The 17801-nt window shown below is 43.3% G+C and overlaps 1 protein-coding gene across 4 annotated transcripts in view; it reads right to left on the reverse strand.

Annotated features, from left to right (window-relative positions):
* The window catches only part of LOC127581603 (arf-GAP with SH3 domain, ANK repeat and PH domain-containing protein 2-like), an 87085-nt gene extending 72713 nt beyond the window's left edge, over positions 1-14372 (reverse strand). The window contains exon 1 of one of the 4 annotated variants that reach the window (XM_052036101.1): positions 13772-14368. In XM_052036101.1, coding sequence (XP_051892061.1) covers positions 13772-13897 — 126 coding nt within the window. In that variant the 5' untranslated portion in view covers positions 13898-14368. Of the gene's footprint in view, positions 1-11588; positions 11679-13771 lie in introns of those variants that run through there. The other 3 variants (XM_052036104.1, XM_052036102.1, XM_052036103.1) reach the window with 3 other exon arrangements.
* Positions 14373-17801: the final 3429 nt, after the last annotated feature.

Raw genomic sequence — 17801 nt, forward strand, 5'->3', positions numbered from 1 at the left:
GGGAGCGGTTCTGGGACCTCTACTTTTTGTGATATTTATAGATGACTTAGATGAGGGGGTGGAGGGCTGGGTTAGTAAGTTTGCAGACGACACTAAGATAGGCGGTGTTGTGGATAGTGTGGAGGGCTGTCGGAGCTTACAGAGGGATATTGATAGGATGCAGAGCTGGGCTGACAAGTGGCAGATGGAGTTCAATCCGGAGAAGTATGAGGTGGTACACTTTGGAAGGACAAACTCCAGGGCAGAGTACTGGGTGAATGGCAAGGTACTTGGCAGTGTGGAGGAGCAGAGGGATCTGGGGGTTCATATTCACAGTTCATTGAAAGTTGCCTCACAGGTGGATAGAGCAGTTAAGAAGGCCAATGGGATGTTGGCTTTCATAAATCGCGGGATTGAGTTTAAGAGCCGTGAGGTGATGATGAAGCTTTACAAAACTCTAGTTAGGCCACACTTAGAGTACTGTGTTCAGTTCTGGTCGCCTCATTGTCGGAAGGATGTGGAGGCGTTGGAGAGGGTGCAGAGGAGATTTACCAGGATGCTGCCTGGATTAGAGAGTATTGAATATGAGGAGAGGCTTAAGGTGCTAGGGCTTTATTCACTGGAAAGGAGGAGGATGAGAGGAGACTTAATAGAGGTATATAAAATACTGAGAGGAATAGATAGAGTAGACAGTCAGCGCCTCCTTCTCAGGGCACCAATGCTCAAGACGAGAGGTCATGGCTTTAAGGTTATGGGTGGGAGGTTCAGGGGAGATGTCAGGGGGAGGTTTTTCACCCAGAGAGTGGTTGGTGCATGGAATGCACTGCCTGGAGTGGTGGTGGAGGCAGATACATTGAACAGGTTCAAGAGCTTGTTGGATAGGCATATGGAGGAGTGTGGGATGGAGGGATATGCGGGAGGAGGGGGTTAGGTAGTGTGAGGGTGGTTTGATGGATGGCACAACATGGTGGGCCGAAGGGCCTGTTTTGTGCTGTATGGTTCTATGGTTCATATGCACAAGTATGGCAAGCTACAGGGGCAGTGAAAAACTTGCTTGCAACAGCATCACATAAATGCTATGTGACAGAAGAAGAAGAAGAAATGGTGAAATTTTAAAAAAATACCTGCGCATTCAGCATTTTTATTCATTCATCTTGTCCCCCAAGGCCAACATTTGCAGTTCATCACTAAATGCCCTTGAACCACTTCAGATGAAGGTATTCCCAGTGCTATTGACTAGGAGGCTCCAGAACTCAGAACCAGTGACAACGAAGGATTGGCAATAACAATACCCAAATCAGAATGGTGTGTGACTTTTTAGAAATGCAAACTCAATCATTTCTGTCTGTACCTTGCAAGAAGCAAGCACCAAACCAGCACAGACAAACCAACATTCATCTCTGTGCCCAGAGTCTCAATGGAAACCAGTTACCTTAAGATCAACATCTCCTGATCACTAGTGTTCACTGGGAACTGGAACACTACCTGAAAAGCTATTTTTTTTAAGAATGGAAATTGGGCATAAACTCAAAGACAGGGTCATGAGTGGAAAAAAAAGATATTCAAAAGGCCAGCAAACGTACAATGGGCCAATAATCTCTTGTGCTGAACATTGTAATGATTTGACAAAAGCCATGGGGCCAATACTACGATTGGCTTTGCAGGATGAGTAACTTTCACAAATATACATAGTCGTTTATTTTGGTTTTTTCATCCCCCCCACCCCCACCATCCCTTTAAGAGAGAAATCAAATAGAGTCAGATATGGAGACTGGAGAGTGTACATGGGGAGCCAGGCTGAGAAAACTGAGTGCCTTCAAATGTTTGTGTTTGTGGTTAGGTTCGTTAAAGCATCAGTGTACAAGTGGAATCAGACTTAGTCTGTGGTCAACTTGCAGACAAGTAAAATCAAAATTAACTTCAGTGGAAAATATTAAGTAGTAACTCAATGTACAAAATTGACTGGGAGTGCAAATAAAAATCAAACATTGATTAGCATTTCTATTTATAGCTGCAATATAACCAGAACTTTCAAATGGGATGGACTGTTCCATAAGGAACCATTTAAAAATAAAGTTACTTGGAGAGGCTGGAGAAGTTGGGATTATTTTACTTAGAGTCGGAAAGGTTAAGTGGAAAAGTTAAATAGGGATGTTCAAATACCAGTAAAGGATTAGCTGGAATAAAGAATGACAAACTGTTTCCATACTGTCAGAGGGTCACCAACTCAAGTATATCAACTGTAGAATTATGGGAGATCCTTTTATTCTTTAAGTACTCCCCATCCTCTCCTGAAGATGATGGCCTCGCCTACGGTACGTTACACTGATGCCGAGATCCCACCCAAAACACTTTCAATGAGCTGGCTATTCTACCATAGAAAGGCCACAGTTGAGCATAATCCTACATTATGCAACATTTACATTGTCCATGAAAACTACAAGACTGCAAACCTTCAGTTTACTTTGCTTATCCCTTCACCACAAGTCAAGGCCGAGCCACTGTGTGCAACCTCTGCAAGTTTGCACCATTTTAAGTAGCACGTGACCTATTAAAGTCAGCCAGCAACCTGCTGAGTCCTGGGGAATGTAAAGTACTGGGATAAATCTTGTTTGCTTAATTATGATGAAACAGAACTTGGGGAATCTCATTTGTCAATACATATTCCTGCCCCTATATTCCAGTATGCATTGTCCAATAACTTGCTGAAAATGCAAGCTGATGGTGACCCAGTGAGGGCAGAAGGCAGACAAGACCTGAAGAACAATAAGAGCCACTGCAAACTCAACAAATTTGTTGGCCCATCAGAGCATTAGTAATGGAATGTAAATAACTGCCTACTATTTTCGCACCCAAGTTTTTCTGATTGGTACCATTTGGTCTTGTATGAAGCAGGTTAGAATTGGTTTATTATCATCACTTGTAATGAGGTACAGTGAAGAACTTGTCTTGCATACTGTTCGTACGGATCAATTCATTACACAGTGCATCGAAGTAGTACAAGATAAAACAATACAGAATGCAGAGTAAAGTGTCACAGCCACAGAGAAAGTGCAGAGCAGGTAGACAATAAGGCGCAAGATCATAATGAGGTGGGTTGTGAGGTCAAGAGTCCATTTTATTGTACTAGGGAACTGTTCAATAGTTTATTAATAGCAGAATAGCTGTTCTTAAGCCTAGTGATATGTGCTTTCAGGTTTTTGTATCTTCTGCCCAATAGGAGGGGGGAGGAGACAGAATGTCCAGGGTAGGTGGGATGTTTGATTATGCTGGCTGTTTCACCAAAGCAGCGAAAAGTATAGATAGAGTCCATGGAGGGGAGACTGGTTTCCATGATGTGCTGAGCTGTGTCCACAACTCTCTGCAGTTGCCATACCAAGCTGTGATGCATCCAGATAGGATGATTTCTGTGGTGCATCGATAAAAGTTGGTGAGGGTCAAAGAGGACATGCCAAATTTCTTTAGTCTCGAGGAAGTTGAGGCACTGGTGAGCTTTCTTGGCCGTAGCATCTGCGTGGTTGGACAAGAACAGGCTATTGGTAATGTTCACACCTAGGAACTTGAAGCTCTCAACCTCAACACCAATGATGCAGACAGAAAAATGTGCACCGCCCCACATCCTGAAGTCAATGACCAGCTCTTTTGTTTTGTGGACATTGAGGGAAAGGTTGTTGTCATGACTCCATGTCACCAAGCTCTATCTTCTACCTGTACTCCAAATCATCGTTATTTGAGATATGGCCCACTATGGTGGTATCATCTGCAAACTTGTAGATGGAGATAGAGCAGAATCTGGCCATGCAGTCATGAGTATATAGAGAGTAGGGGGCTGAGGATGCAGCCTTGTGGGGCACCAGTGTTGAGAATAATTGTGCTGGCGGTGTTGCTGCCTATCCTCACTGATTGTGGTCTGTTGGTCAGAAAGTCAAGGATCCAGTTACAGAGGGAGGTGTTGAGTCCAGGTCTCAGAGTTTGGCAATGAGTTTGCTTGGAATTATAGTATTGAAGGTGGAGCTGTAGTCAATAAACAGTAGTCTAACATAGGTGTCTTTACTGTCCAGATACTCCAGAGATGAGTGTAGGGCAGGGAGATGGCATCGGCCATAGACCTGTTTCAGCAGTAGCAATTTGCAGTGGGTTGAGGTTTTCTGGGAGGCTGGAGTTAATGCATGACATGACCAGCCTCTCGAAGCTCTTCATGATGGTGGATGTCAGAGCCACCAGGTGGTAGTCATTAAGGCATGTTACCATGTTTTTCCTTAGGTACCAGGATGACAGTGGTCTTTTTAATGCAAGTGGGAACCTCAGACTGAAGCAGGGAGAGGTTAAAAATGTCTGCAAATACCCCTGCAAGTTGATCTGCACAGGATCTGAGGACAAGGCCAGAGACACCATCCGGGCCAGATGCTTTCCACAAGTTCATTCTCCAGAAGACTGATCTTATGTCCTCAATGGTGCATTGGAGGCTGTCAGGGTGGGTGGTGACATACCAATTCCCTTCTGTTCAAAACATGCTTAGAATGTGTCAAGTTTATCACTGAACTCAATTACATTAACTCAAGTGTGTCAGTCATGGATTAGTCAGCAGCATTCTCACCCTCAAGGCAGAAGGCTGGGTGAAACAAAATTGTAATCTAGCTTGATACCAACGGAGCAGTGCGGAGGGGTTGCTTCACTCTCAGAAATGCCAGCTTTTGCATCAGACATCAAGCACATTTCAAGGGAAACAAGTCAAATATTGAATACTCATCCAACAATCATAGAAACATATTACAAAACTAATTTCATTGGCCAAAGTGTATTATGGAACCTGCGCATAGTGACACTATACAAATGCAAGTCAGATTCTTTTCAAAAGACTTTGCTCTTTTTGGGATCTTGCCATGTGCTATTTGCATACCATGCTTCCCCCACTATTGTGACTACACTTCAGATGTACTTCACTGAAGCATTAAAAAACATTTGACATGTTCCAAGATCATAAATGATTTGTCAAAATGCAAATTCTTTTTGAGACTTATCTATAAATGATAACTTGTGTAATCTTCTCCAAGTACATTGAGACAGTTTATCACTTTTGTATCACAGGGCACTCTGCCAACCTGTATTCATACTCCAATGTAAATATTTTACATATTGGTAAAGTCTGCTTTTAAATATCCTAATCCTGTTACTTAGGGGCTTTCATTCAGAAATCGGACCAAGCAACTAAATATTTGGAAATCAAACAGCTACACTCTGTTCAAATGCACCAGACAGGTGTGTCTGAGGTTTATTCCAATGTTTATCTGGAAAATAAATAGAGTCCAAATGAAGGAAAGTTATATGATTGAATGTGATGTTTAAATTTGTATTACATAGGGACTTCTTTCAGGCTTTCCATCTAGGGACGCTTATGACTCACATCTCCCCTGTCCAAACCATCCTTTCTCAACAGGCACTATGGAGAGCATTGCTTGACTGGCTAAGCAGGAGAGGAACTTTTCAAAGGATCCTAGCCAATTTCCACTGACCTACCAGAAGACCTGACTAAATTCAACAACAAATTTCATTTATTCAGCCTCTTAATACAGTTAAAATGTCCCAAATGTGATCAAACAATGGAATAAAAATCAGTACTGAGCCAAAAGAACAGATACTAAAGAGGCAAAGAGTTTAGGAAAAGAAAATATATTGTAAAGCAGCATCTTAAAAAGGAGGATGGACAGCAGTAGGAGGAGGGAGCTGCATTGTTTGGGAGCTAAACCATCCAATGGAACCAAATCCCACAAAAAAAAAGGTCCAATACAAATAGCTTCCAAACCTCAACTGCAGTCCTGGAGGGATTGCAGCTCTGGTGATCAGGCATTCTCAGAGTCACAGAGAGATACAGCATGGAAATGACCTTCAGCCCACTCAGTCAGCACCAATCATGAACCACCCATTTACATTAATCCCACGTTTTATTCTCCCCATATTCTCATCAATTCCCCCACACAACCCAGATCCTACCACTCACCTCCACACCAGGGCATGACTTGGGGATATGGGCAGAAACCAGAGCACCTGGATGAAACCCACATAGGGAGAATGTGCAGACTCCACATGGCAGCATCTGAGGTCAGGATTGAACCTGGGTCTTTGGCACTGAGAGGCAGCGGCTCTACCAGCTGTGCCACTGAGCTGCATACTTCTCCAATACATCACAAACCACAAACTACAGGATGTCCAGTGGTCATACGAGGCATTTTTTTAATGCAAACCTTTTCTCCAATATCTCAGATAGGATGGCACTCTTTCCTGGCATGGTTGAAAAATGGAGGAGTGGGACAGAGAGTTGTATGCTTGCAGGAAATTTGAACCACAACTGAACCCAATCTCACCATGACCCCTGTAAGCAGGCACTCTTTCCAAATGGAGAGCTTTGTTCTCTTCTAGCTCAGTGGGACCAAGGCCAATTGTAGTGCTAAACTGATCAATAAACCCAAGCTTGCCACATCAAGTTGAGCATCTTCACAGAAGTTTCATCAAATGACCTCCCACGCACTCAGTCCATTGTACCAAGAGGATGAACTCATGTCTTCCCACAGCTGAAAGGGAAGTTGCCAAGTGGATTATTCTAACTTTCTAGATAACAGTCTACTTTCCAAAATTTGTTACAGATAATAAATCAAAGTGCTCAGTGAGAAAACAACTCTCCTAGATCTGCTTGCAGAAGTGTCCTGGGGAAATTCACCTTCAACTCCTAGCGACTCCAGGAGAGTCCTGAAGGGTTTGCAACTCTGGTGATCATCCAACTCAGCACACACCAGAAATGGACCCTGGGCCTTTCCAGTATGTAAACTAAACACATCAACAAGTAAGATTTCTTCTTTAAATGCAATTTCCCTTTTTCCCTGCTCCTTTCCTGAACTCATTGTGCTGTGTACAATAAGAAGCAATTGGCAACTACTCTGAACCTGGTTATGACTCTGCAGGTGAAGGCAGTAGGAACTAGACAGAAGTAATTCAGTCAACTTTCAAAATTCAAGAACCAGACATTCAGCCCCTTCTATTCTAAATGCCTGCAATCTCATCTATAATGTAAACTTGTCACATTCCATTTGCACACTCCCTCTAAGAGCAGCACTGCAACACCCTTGTAAGAAAGGAGATGTAGTTACACTCTGACAAGTTTCCAAGAACAAGACAGTGTAAATATGGAGATAGGAATTTATAATGGAAGTAGTAAAGAGTGTACATGCCCAAGATTTCTAAACATATACCATTTCTCAGTTTCAGGATACCTTTGCACATTCCTGTCACTCTTAAACATCTCGTGATTAACATGAAGAAACACAAATACCGGCAATCTTCCACCACTCCATTACATGCTCAATATTTTCACTCAGTGAGTGTCAGATGGCAATTAAGCCAAGGGTGGCTCAGGTTAATCTTAATCTCCTCCGACATGTGTGCATGCCCAGCAGAAATCATTTGTAAATTAAGGGAAAATCCCACAAACAATTCCATTACAAGTCATCAGGATATCTGGACATTTCAATTACGGTCCTGGCAAAGTTCAGCACAGACTGACTAGGAAGGAACATTGGGATCTTATTGGTTTCCATATCAAGTAACATGACAGGTGGTGGTTGATACCCATAGAGCAAGCAGGGAAATTCAGAAGTTCTCCAGCCACACCACAGAAAATTCCCCGAAAGTTACTATGGGAAAGCACACACAAGAAACAACCTCATATCTAAAACAACTTTCGTGTAGTTCAGGTCATAATCAGAACATTTACAACCAATTAAGTACTTCCTTTAAGTGTAGTTCTTAAAAATAGCATCAGTGATTATAGAAGGGCATGCCAGGTGCAGCTAAAAATCAGGTGCCAACATGAAGTGGTGCTAGATTGCCCGCATAATATTGGGGAAAATGCCATAGACAGAACTTAGCAAACCCATAGCCAATCAATCAGCAAGACTGCCACACGCCATGTCAAAAGTGATGGCTAATTATATAGGACATAGAACAGTACAACACAGGGACAGGCCTTTGGCTCACAATGACTGTACTGACCTTGATGCCAATTTGAACTAAATCTCTTTTGCCTCCAGTCCATAACCCTCCAGTCTCTGCATATCCACGTGTCTATCTAAAAGCCTCCTAAGAGCCACTATCATATTTGCCTCCAGTACTACCCCTGGAAGCCTGTTCCAGGCACCTACCACTCTCCAAGTAAAACAAAAACCTGCCCTGCACATCTCCTTTAAATTTTTCCACTCTCACCTTAAATGCATGTCCTGTAGTATTTGACATTTCTACCCTGGGGAAAAGATTCTTCGTGTCTATCTTATTAATGCCTCTCAGAATTTTATAATCTTCCATCCAGTCTCCCCTCAGCCTCTGATGCTCCAGAGAAAACAACACAAGTTTGTCCAACCTCTCCTTATAGTTTATACTCTTTAATCCAGGCTGCATCCTGGTAAACCTGTTTTGAACCCTTTCCAAAACCTCCAGTTCCTTCTGTAATGAAGTGACCAGAATTACACAATACACCATGTGCAGCCTAACCAAAGTTTTATACAACTGTAACATGACTTCCTTACTCTTATACTCAATGTCCTGACCAATGAAGACAAGCATGCCACATGCCTTAACCACCCCATCTACTTGCATGGCCAGTTTCAGGGAGCTACACACTTGGGCTCCAAGATCCCTCTGTACATCAGTGGGATGTAACTTGTACTACATGCAAAAAGAAAATGATTTTACTTGTACTACCTCAATGCACTTTGTTCTAACTCAATGTATCTGCACTGTGTAATGAATTGATCTGAACAATTGGTATGCAAGACAAGTTTTTCACTGTACCTCGGTACAAGTGACAATAATAAAACAATACATCAGTGCTGTTAAGCGTCCTGACATTAACTGTGTACTTTGTGACACCTCCCACTTGCTCAGATTAAACTCCATCTGCCACTTCTCCACCCATATCTATATTCTGCTGTGTCTTTCAACAACCTTCTTCACTGTCCACAACTCTATCAACTTTTGTGTCATCTGCAAACTGAAACAGCTCACAGGAGATGGTGGCTCAACATGCCAGTGCAAAGACCAGGCTGAAGCATTTGCAACCACCTTGAGCGAAAGATGCCACATGAAGGACCCACTTCATTCTATATCCAAGGACCCTGCAGGAGTGTACACTAGGTGAGCAACCAGGAGCATGGGCTTCCCACTAACCTAGTGAGGTTATGGGCACACGTGCAGATGTTCAAATGATAATGTGAAAGATGCATGCACATGGCTTACCAAAAGCCAACAAAATAGAGTCTTGCACACACACTTGGGACCTGGCCATTACAAAAGCCAGCCCACACTTTGGTTGACCATTCCCTGATATCACAGACAATTAAACAGACTTGCCCAGATAATGTGCTTCAGAATTAGTTGCACCTCCTGCCAAACAGGACCAATACGATACTGCCATCTTCCCAGTAATATGGAAACGTGTCCAGGTATATCCCATCCTCAAAAAGCAGGAGACTTTCAAACTGGAGAAGACCTGTTCCTCAGTTATTCTCAATCCCCAACAAAGCAATGGATGGTGTCATCAAGCAGCATATTGTCATGTGGAACTGCTCACTGATGCTCAATTTGGGTTTTGCCAGCAACATGCACCTCCAGACCTCATTACAGCCTTGGTGCAAACAGAGCAAAAGGTGTGTAAATAGCCACGGTTCTTGACAACCTTTGATGGTATACAGCATCAAGAAGCTTTCATAAAACTGATGTCAATGGAAAATACTCCACTGGCTGGAGATGTAAACGGCACAAAGGAATATTATTGTGGTTTTTGAGAAGCCAATCAACAAGCCTCATGATGTCATTGTAGGACAGAATTCTAGGCCAAATAACTTCAGCTGCTTCATTGTGATCTTCCTGACTCAATAACATCATAAGTGGGGGTGTTCAAAGATAATTGCATGTTTGGTTCCACTTGCAATTCCTCAGATAATGAAGTAGTCTATGTCCTTGTGTACAGATAAAACATTCAGATTCAGGCTAGTAACTAGCAAGCAACAAACACACCGCACAAGTCTGGGCAATGATTATTTCCAAGATCCTCTAATCACAAGATCCTGTAATTACTTGTCATTCAACATAGAACAGTAAAGCACTGGACAAGACATTTGGCCCACGTTGTTGTGTCGACCTTGATGCCAATTTACACTAAATGTCCTTTTCCTGTGTATCATCCATATTTCTCCATTTCCTTCACATTCATCTAAAAGCCTCTTAAACGCCACCAAACTGCCTGGCTCCACTACTACCTCTGGTAACCCATTCCAGGCACCAACCATTCTCCGCACAAAAAAGTTGCCCCTCACATCGCCCTTAAACTTTCCCCGTCTAACTTTAAAAGCATGTCCTCTGCTGTTTGACATTTCTACCCTGGGGAAAAGATTCTGACTGTCTACCCTATCTATGCTCTCATAATTTTAAAAACCTCTATCGTGTCTCCCCTCAGCTTCCTATGCTCTAAGGAGAGCAACCCAAGTTTGTCCAACTTTTCCTTATAGCTCAGACCCTCTAGTCCAGGCAACATCCTGGTAAACCTCTTCTGCACCCTTTCCAGTCTCCACATCCTTCCTGTAATGGGGCAACCAGAACTGCACACAGTACTTCAAGTGCAGTCTGACCAAAAGTTTATATAGCTGCAGCATGACTTCCTTACTCTTACACTCAACAGCCCTACCAATGAAGGCAAGCATGCCATACGCCTTCTTTACCACCTCATCTACTTTCAGTGAACTATGGACTTGGACCCTAAGATCCCTCTGTACTTCAATTCAATTAAAGGGCCTACTATTAACTGTATACTTACTCCTTTCTTTTGACCTTCCAAAGTGCAACACCTCACACTTGTCCTTGAGGTTTAACACACCATTTCCAAACTACCAGTCATCAACACCCCATGGGGTCACCTTTAACCAAGAACATCATCCAATTAACCCTCAAAATAATAGTTATAGAAGCAAGTCAGAGGGTAGGTATTCTGTGTAGTCTCATTTCCTTAGTCCCAAAGACTTTCATCATCTACAGGGCACCAGTTAAAAATGTTAGGGAATACTTCCACTTGTTGGAATGATTGTGTGTTATTATGTAGTTATAATAAAGACCTAGAGTTCCCAGTAGGCAATGCAAGGGGTCACATGGGGAACAGGAAGAGGCTGTAAAAAGAGGGAAAGCAAGCTGTCTGTTGTTGGTTAATAAAATGTTCAGATGTTAAACCCATGTGAAGTTTGCCTCTTGATGAAGAACAAACATAACATGGTGTCAGAAGTCGGTGTGAGGTCTGAACAGGGAGAGTAGATGAATACTGTGTGCAATTGAGAAAGAGACCCAGTGAGTATGAAAGAAAAGCTGTAATAAGACGGGGAAAAAGCTGGCCGGCATGGCGAGGGAGCACATTGTTCCTGAAGTTCAGCAGTCACTGGATTTGCCAAGAGAGATTAACACTTGGAGTTTGACTATTAACCAACTCATTACCCAAAACATTCATTCAACTGTGCACAATGGCTAGGGGGTGTTCTCTACAAGATGCATCACAACCTCCAGTCCACAAACTATAATACCTCCAAAGTCTGGGAGTCACTGAATGGGACATCTCCATCTGCAGGTTCCTCTCCAGGTCACACACCATCCTGACTAGGAAATTGCTTCCTGTCACTTGGTCAAAATCCTGGAATTCCCTGCCAAAAAGCACTAGAAGAGTAAATTCATAAGTACTGCAACCATTCAATATTTCTTACCATGACTTTCAATGGAAAATGAACACTGGCCTTGCTCTTGAGAGATAAGTCATACAGCATCGAAACAGGCCCTTCAGCCCACCAAGTCCACACTGACCATCAAGCACTGATTTACACATCCTATTTTTTATTCTCCCCACATTTGCTCTCAACTCAACCCCCCCCCCCCCCCCCCTGCCGATTCTACAACTTGTCCACACAAAGTGCTGGAGGAACTCAGCAGATCTGGCAGCATCCATGGAGAGAAATGAACTGTCGATGTTTCGGACTGAGACCCTTCATCAGGACCAGAAAGGAAGAGGGCAGAAGCCAGAATAAAAGGGTGGGAAAGATGGAGGGGCTCAAGCTGGCAGGTGATAAGTGGAAGAGGCAAAGGGCTGAACAAGATGGAATCTAATAGGGGAGCGCAGTAGACCATGGAAATGAAGGGAAGGAGGTGGGGAAACAGAGGAAGGTGATGGGCAGGACGTGAGGGCAGGAGAAGGGAAAGAGAAGGAGTAAAGGGATTAGAGGGATAAGGGAGAACAGGGGGAGTGGTTACCAGAAGTTAGAGAAATCAGTGTTGATGCCGTCAGGTTGGAGACTGGCAAGATGGGATACGAGTTGCTTGTGTCTCCACTTGCCTACACACTAGTGGCAATTTACAGCCATCGATTATCCTACTAACCTGTATTTGATTGTGATGTGGGAAGAAACTGGAGCACCCGTTGGAAATACATGCAGTCATAGAGATAACATGCAAACTCCACTGTGTCTGCACCAAAGGTCAAGATTGAGCCCGGGTCAGCAGCGCTGTGAGGCAGCGGCTCGACTCTACCTGGGAGAAGGTCCTGGTTTAATGACTCACTTCAAAGTTGGCACCTTTAACACAAGTCTCCCTCCCCCCTAAAAAAATCTACCTCCTCCAAGATTCCACTTGAAATCTACCTCCAGGACCAAACTTTTGGCCACCTATCATCACACTTTACTTTGTTCACATTTTTAAAAAAGTTTTATGTTGCTTTGACATGTAGACGACAGTCTAGTATGGGGCCCCAGGCACTTCACTAAGTAAAAGGACTCGAGTTTTTAAAATAGATCTCCTGACAGTCAGTTACCAAATGCATTACATTGAGTTTCACAACTCGCCGTGGTGGGACCTGACCTCATGATTTCTGGGACGTTGGCCCAGAACCATAACCATTTAACAATCGTGCCCTTTGGCTCAACTGGTGCAGAAATAAATTGCCTGGGTTCGATTCCCGAATTGAACTGAAGCAAGAAACACTACTGATTGTGGTAACAGTGCACAACATGTATTAGAGCGGGAAAAAGAATCTTTTTTCAATCGTGGTAGTGGCGGGGGATGTGTGGGGGGGGGGGGGGAGGCGGCTACAAAATTTCAATCAGGCCGTTCAGGGGTTAGATCCAGGAGAACTTCACACAAAAGGTTGGCGGTGGAATCTTCCCATTCCCTGTCCCCACACAACACAAAAAAAACTTGCGGCTGGGCGTTGGGGGCGGGGAAATCAATTGGACACTTCAACACTGAAATTCATTAGCTTTAGGAGAGAAAACAAAGGACATCAATTGGGATGACTTCACCTCTGCCACTCGTTTATCAACAAGGTGAGGTCACCCCGGCATTTGTCTGGGGGCAGCCTCTTGGAAAGGGGAGTGCAGAACCGAAGGCGCGTTCGATCTCCGCACCGCCTTTCTTTCTGCCATTATTCCCAGCTAAACAAACTTCCCCGAGCCGGGCACCTGCTCAAGAAAATGCTTCTACTTCTTTTTCACAGTGGCGAATAACAGGCGACCTTGTTCCTCATTCGCGTGGCCCGAAGAGTACTGAGGAAAAGGGGGGGAATGGTCCAGAATAATTTACGACTAATCTAAAACAAAAATCCCAACCGCAACAAAGAATCGCGAGTGCGAGTAGAATTTGGAATGCATTGGAGCTTAATAATATCCTGCTTTACAGAAGACCCGCTTTGCTCCTTTCTCCTCTCGCACAAAGCACTGCGCACCTCCTCCAGAGCAGTCACCGTGTTCCTGCAGTTTGTCATCTTCGAGGTAAAGTTAGAGGTGATCGGCGAGTTGATGTCTTCTAAAGTCTCGCTTACGAACTCCGAGATGCTGATCTGTTCCGGCATCCTGTTTTTAGATATGTAGAAAAAAAACAACCAATATATAGTAGTCCTGCTGCCTGTACCAGTGAAAACAAGACACTTCAGCGAGGCAGGCGGCGAATTCAGTCCAGTCAATTTCAGCTCCAGGGTTACTTTGTATCAAACGCCTCACCAGAGTCACGTGGAATCGAGTCGGATACAATTTAAAGCAACATTGTGCTGTTCAGGAAGCCGCTGGAGAGGGAGGGGAAATTGGAACTTCTCTCCGTGTTAGGCGTTTTTCCTTTTGTTTTGCAGTGTATGTGCGTTTCCACGCCCTTCTCCCTCTGCAGCACGGCATCAACTTATGCACAGATGGGTCTGTGTTTTGCATTTTAATAAAGTTTCGGCGTTAACATATGTAAAACGCTATCCATTTTTATAACCTCCGGGAAATGCTGAAAACGCACAGCAGGTTAGGCAGCATCTGCGGAAAGAGAAACAGTTTAACATTTCAGGGCCTTCATCCGAGGGTTCCCAGCATTTTCTATTTTTATTTCAGATTTCCAGCATTATTTATCTACGTGTTTATGACTATTCGCCTTCCACTGCTTTGTTTATTCCATCTTCATCGCTTGAAGACATTCAGTTTGGGATGCGGTACTCCCGGAGGGGGTCAGAATGTACTCCGGTCACCTCTTCGTTCCCGAGTTTGTTGCTGGTTAGGGTTATTCTTTCCGCGGGAGAAACATTGCGCTTATGACCGACCAGGTGTGGGTCGGGAGCAGTTACTGGATACTAGTCAGCAGCAGAACAGCTCTGGCTGACAGCCCCATTTTAACACCCCGCGGTTGACCCCTTATCCTTCGGCACTGCTGTAACCTTCCAGCTGTAATCCAGTTAACTGTAACCAACAGCTGAGAGCTGCTAACTCAGCACAGTGGAGCTGAAAAGTGAAGACCCACAGACTTTCATAACCTTGCACGACACAAGACGGGGTCATTACACAACCGCCCACCAGGCGAGCTGAGGGGATTTAATACAGGGAGGCAATCCGTCAGACCGGCTGAACTTGTCGACAATTGCGTCCCCCGTGAAAATTTCTCAGCATCCTGTCCAGAGTTCTGCCCGAATCTGTTGCTTTAAAATACTGTTTCGTCATTTAATTGTTATGTCTTTATAACAAGGATTTTTTTCAAAGCTGTTTGATCTATTCTGTATAGTATCAGAAAACAAATACAACTGCAGATGTTGGAATCTGATACAAAAACACAAAATGCTGGAAGATTTCAGTCAGTCAAGCGGCATCTGTGGAAAGAGAAACCGGTATATGTTTGGGGTCTGGGACCCTTCCTCAGGACTGGGGAGAGAGTGGACGGGTGTCAAAGCAGAGTTGAGGAGAGGAGTGAAGTGTAAAAAAAACGAAATGGAGTTTGGTTAAGAAGGTATTTTAAAGACAAGGGTGAAAAGTATTAGAATAGGAAATGATAAGAGAGCAGTTTACTGAAGTTGGAAAATTCAGTGTTCATTCCAGAAGTTTACAAAGTGCCCAGAAGGAAGATATTGTTCTTCTAGTTTACATTGGGCCTCACTATGGCAGTGGAGTAGGTCACAGACAGATAAATCGTAGGAATGGGATTGAGAATTAAAGCGGCATGTAACAGGAAACTCAGGATCACCCCTGCAGATTGAACGCAGTGCTCCGCAAAGTGATCGCCCAATCTGCCTTTGGTTTCTCTAGTGTAGAGGACGCCACATTGTGAACACTGAATGCACTGAGCTAGGTTGGAAGAAGTGCAAGTGAATCACTGCTTCACCTGGAATAATTGTTTGGTCCCTGGGTGGTGGGGGTGGAACAAGGTGGACAGGTATTGCATCTTCTCCAGTTGCATGGGAAGTGTTAAGTTAATGATTAGTTTTAAATTCTTTTTTTTTGTTAAATATTCCTGCCGATGTTAATAATTAAAATTAAGAATCAATTAAAAGACTGTTTTATATCATAGTTCTCAGAAATATCTCAATATGTTATCTTTGAAAGAAATGCATATATGTAACTCCTGTCACATCCCACAGTGCATTACAACCAGTTAGATACTTCTAAAGTGCAGTCACTATTATAATATGAGGAATTTGGCAGCAATTCTCAGCATCAATTGATAATATGCTTTTAGTGATATTGGATGGACATTGAATAAACTTTCCCCGTCTTCCTCCATAAAGCTAAGGATCCAGTGGAGGAGGCAAAGGGGATTTCAGTTTAATATTCCATCTAAAAGAATGCACCTCCAAAAATGAGTGATCTCTCAGTGGTTCACTGAAACTATCATCCTGGATTATGAGCTCAAGTCTGTGGAGTGGGCCTTGAACTGCCTTCTGATGCAGTGACTGAGCTGTGCAGATAAGCACAAGTTATGTGTGCGTAGCATGTTCCCACAGGTTGCAATCCACTTTTTTTAAACTGGTAATACTGATGAGGGAGAAATGTAGCCAAAGAATGAGGAAGTCTCCTTGCTGTTTTTCAACAGTGCCATGGAATCCACCTGAACCAACCTTGTTAAAGCAGCAGACTTGTTTAACTGGTGTAATCCAATTGGACGGAAGAACCTCTGGTGTTACGGTGGTGTCAGCCTTGGTCATGTGCTCAGGTTCTGGAACCAATGTCAGCTCAGCTCACTCATGTTCATGGAAAGAAAAATTTGCCATATCATAAAATGAGGTCAGTTTCTGGAATCAGACCAGGCAGTGCCACATTTGAGAGGAACAACGGGAGCAGTCGTGGCCCATGTAACCCCTTGGAGCTGCTCTCCCATTCCACAAGATAATGGCCAACCTTCTAACTCAAACACCATTCCCTGCCCTATCCCCATATCCCTCAATTCTATTAATATGCAGAAATCTATCAACTTCTGTTTTGATTGTAATTCATAACTGAGTCTGCACAGCATTCCAGGGTAGGGAATTCCAAAGATTTACCACCTCCTGAGTGAAAAAAGTTCTCCTTATTTCAGTCCTACCTTTTATTTTGAGACAGTGACCCCTAGTTCTAGATTCCTAAGCCAGGGGAAACATCCTCTCTGCATCCACCTATTGAGGTCTCTAAGAATGTTATGTTTCAAGAAGAGTGACTCATTTTTTTAAACTGTACAGAGGCCTGGCCAACTTTTCTTCTTATGTGACAGATTTACCATCAGAAGAACCAGTCTGATGAATTTTTATTGTACTCCCTCCATGCCAAGTATATCCTTTATTGGATAAGGAAATAAAAACTGTATACAAGACTCCAGATGTGGTCTCTGCCAAGCTTTATACAATTGTAATAAGATAGCTTTACACTCATACTCAGTCCTCTTGCAATAAAGGCCAGCATACCATTCATGTTTCTAACTGCCAACGGCAGTTACACGTAAAATTGCAGGGACTTGTGTATACCCTGTTCTCTTTGAAGATCAACACAATAGTTTTAGTGTAGATCTCTGAGTTGATACAACTATACTTTTGGAATTAATTGTTTTATACTCAAACTTTGCTCCAAAAACATATACAAGCTTACTGCAAACATGGCTATGCAAGGAAAGGATTAAGTCAGGCAACTCTGATCTCTGCAACCTATTCTCACTGCAACTCTGGCCTCTGACTGTTAAATACACTTCCTTTTTCCTATCCCCTACTTCCTCTGCATCTTAAAACTAACTTGTTTTCTCTCTTTTTCTGACAAAGGGCCGTGAACCTGAAATGTTAACTCTGTTTCTGCCGGATTCGTTGAATGTCTTCAGCATTTTCTGGTTTTATTTCAGATATCCAGCATCTGCAGCATTTTGACTTTTCAGTTCTGATGCCTACTGGAACACCTTTGATTTTACTTTGTACTGTAATGTTACCATTTAGTCTTTGGCAGAAAGGTCTGGGCCAGTTTGGATTATTGATCAAATTGATTATTGAATATTGGCTG

Source organism: Pristis pectinata, chromosome 22 (genome assembly GCF_009764475.1).
Source record: "Pristis pectinata isolate sPriPec2 chromosome 22, sPriPec2.1.pri, whole genome shotgun sequence".
Classification (NCBI taxonomy): Eukaryota; Metazoa; Chordata; class Chondrichthyes; order Rhinopristiformes; family Pristidae; genus Pristis; species Pristis pectinata.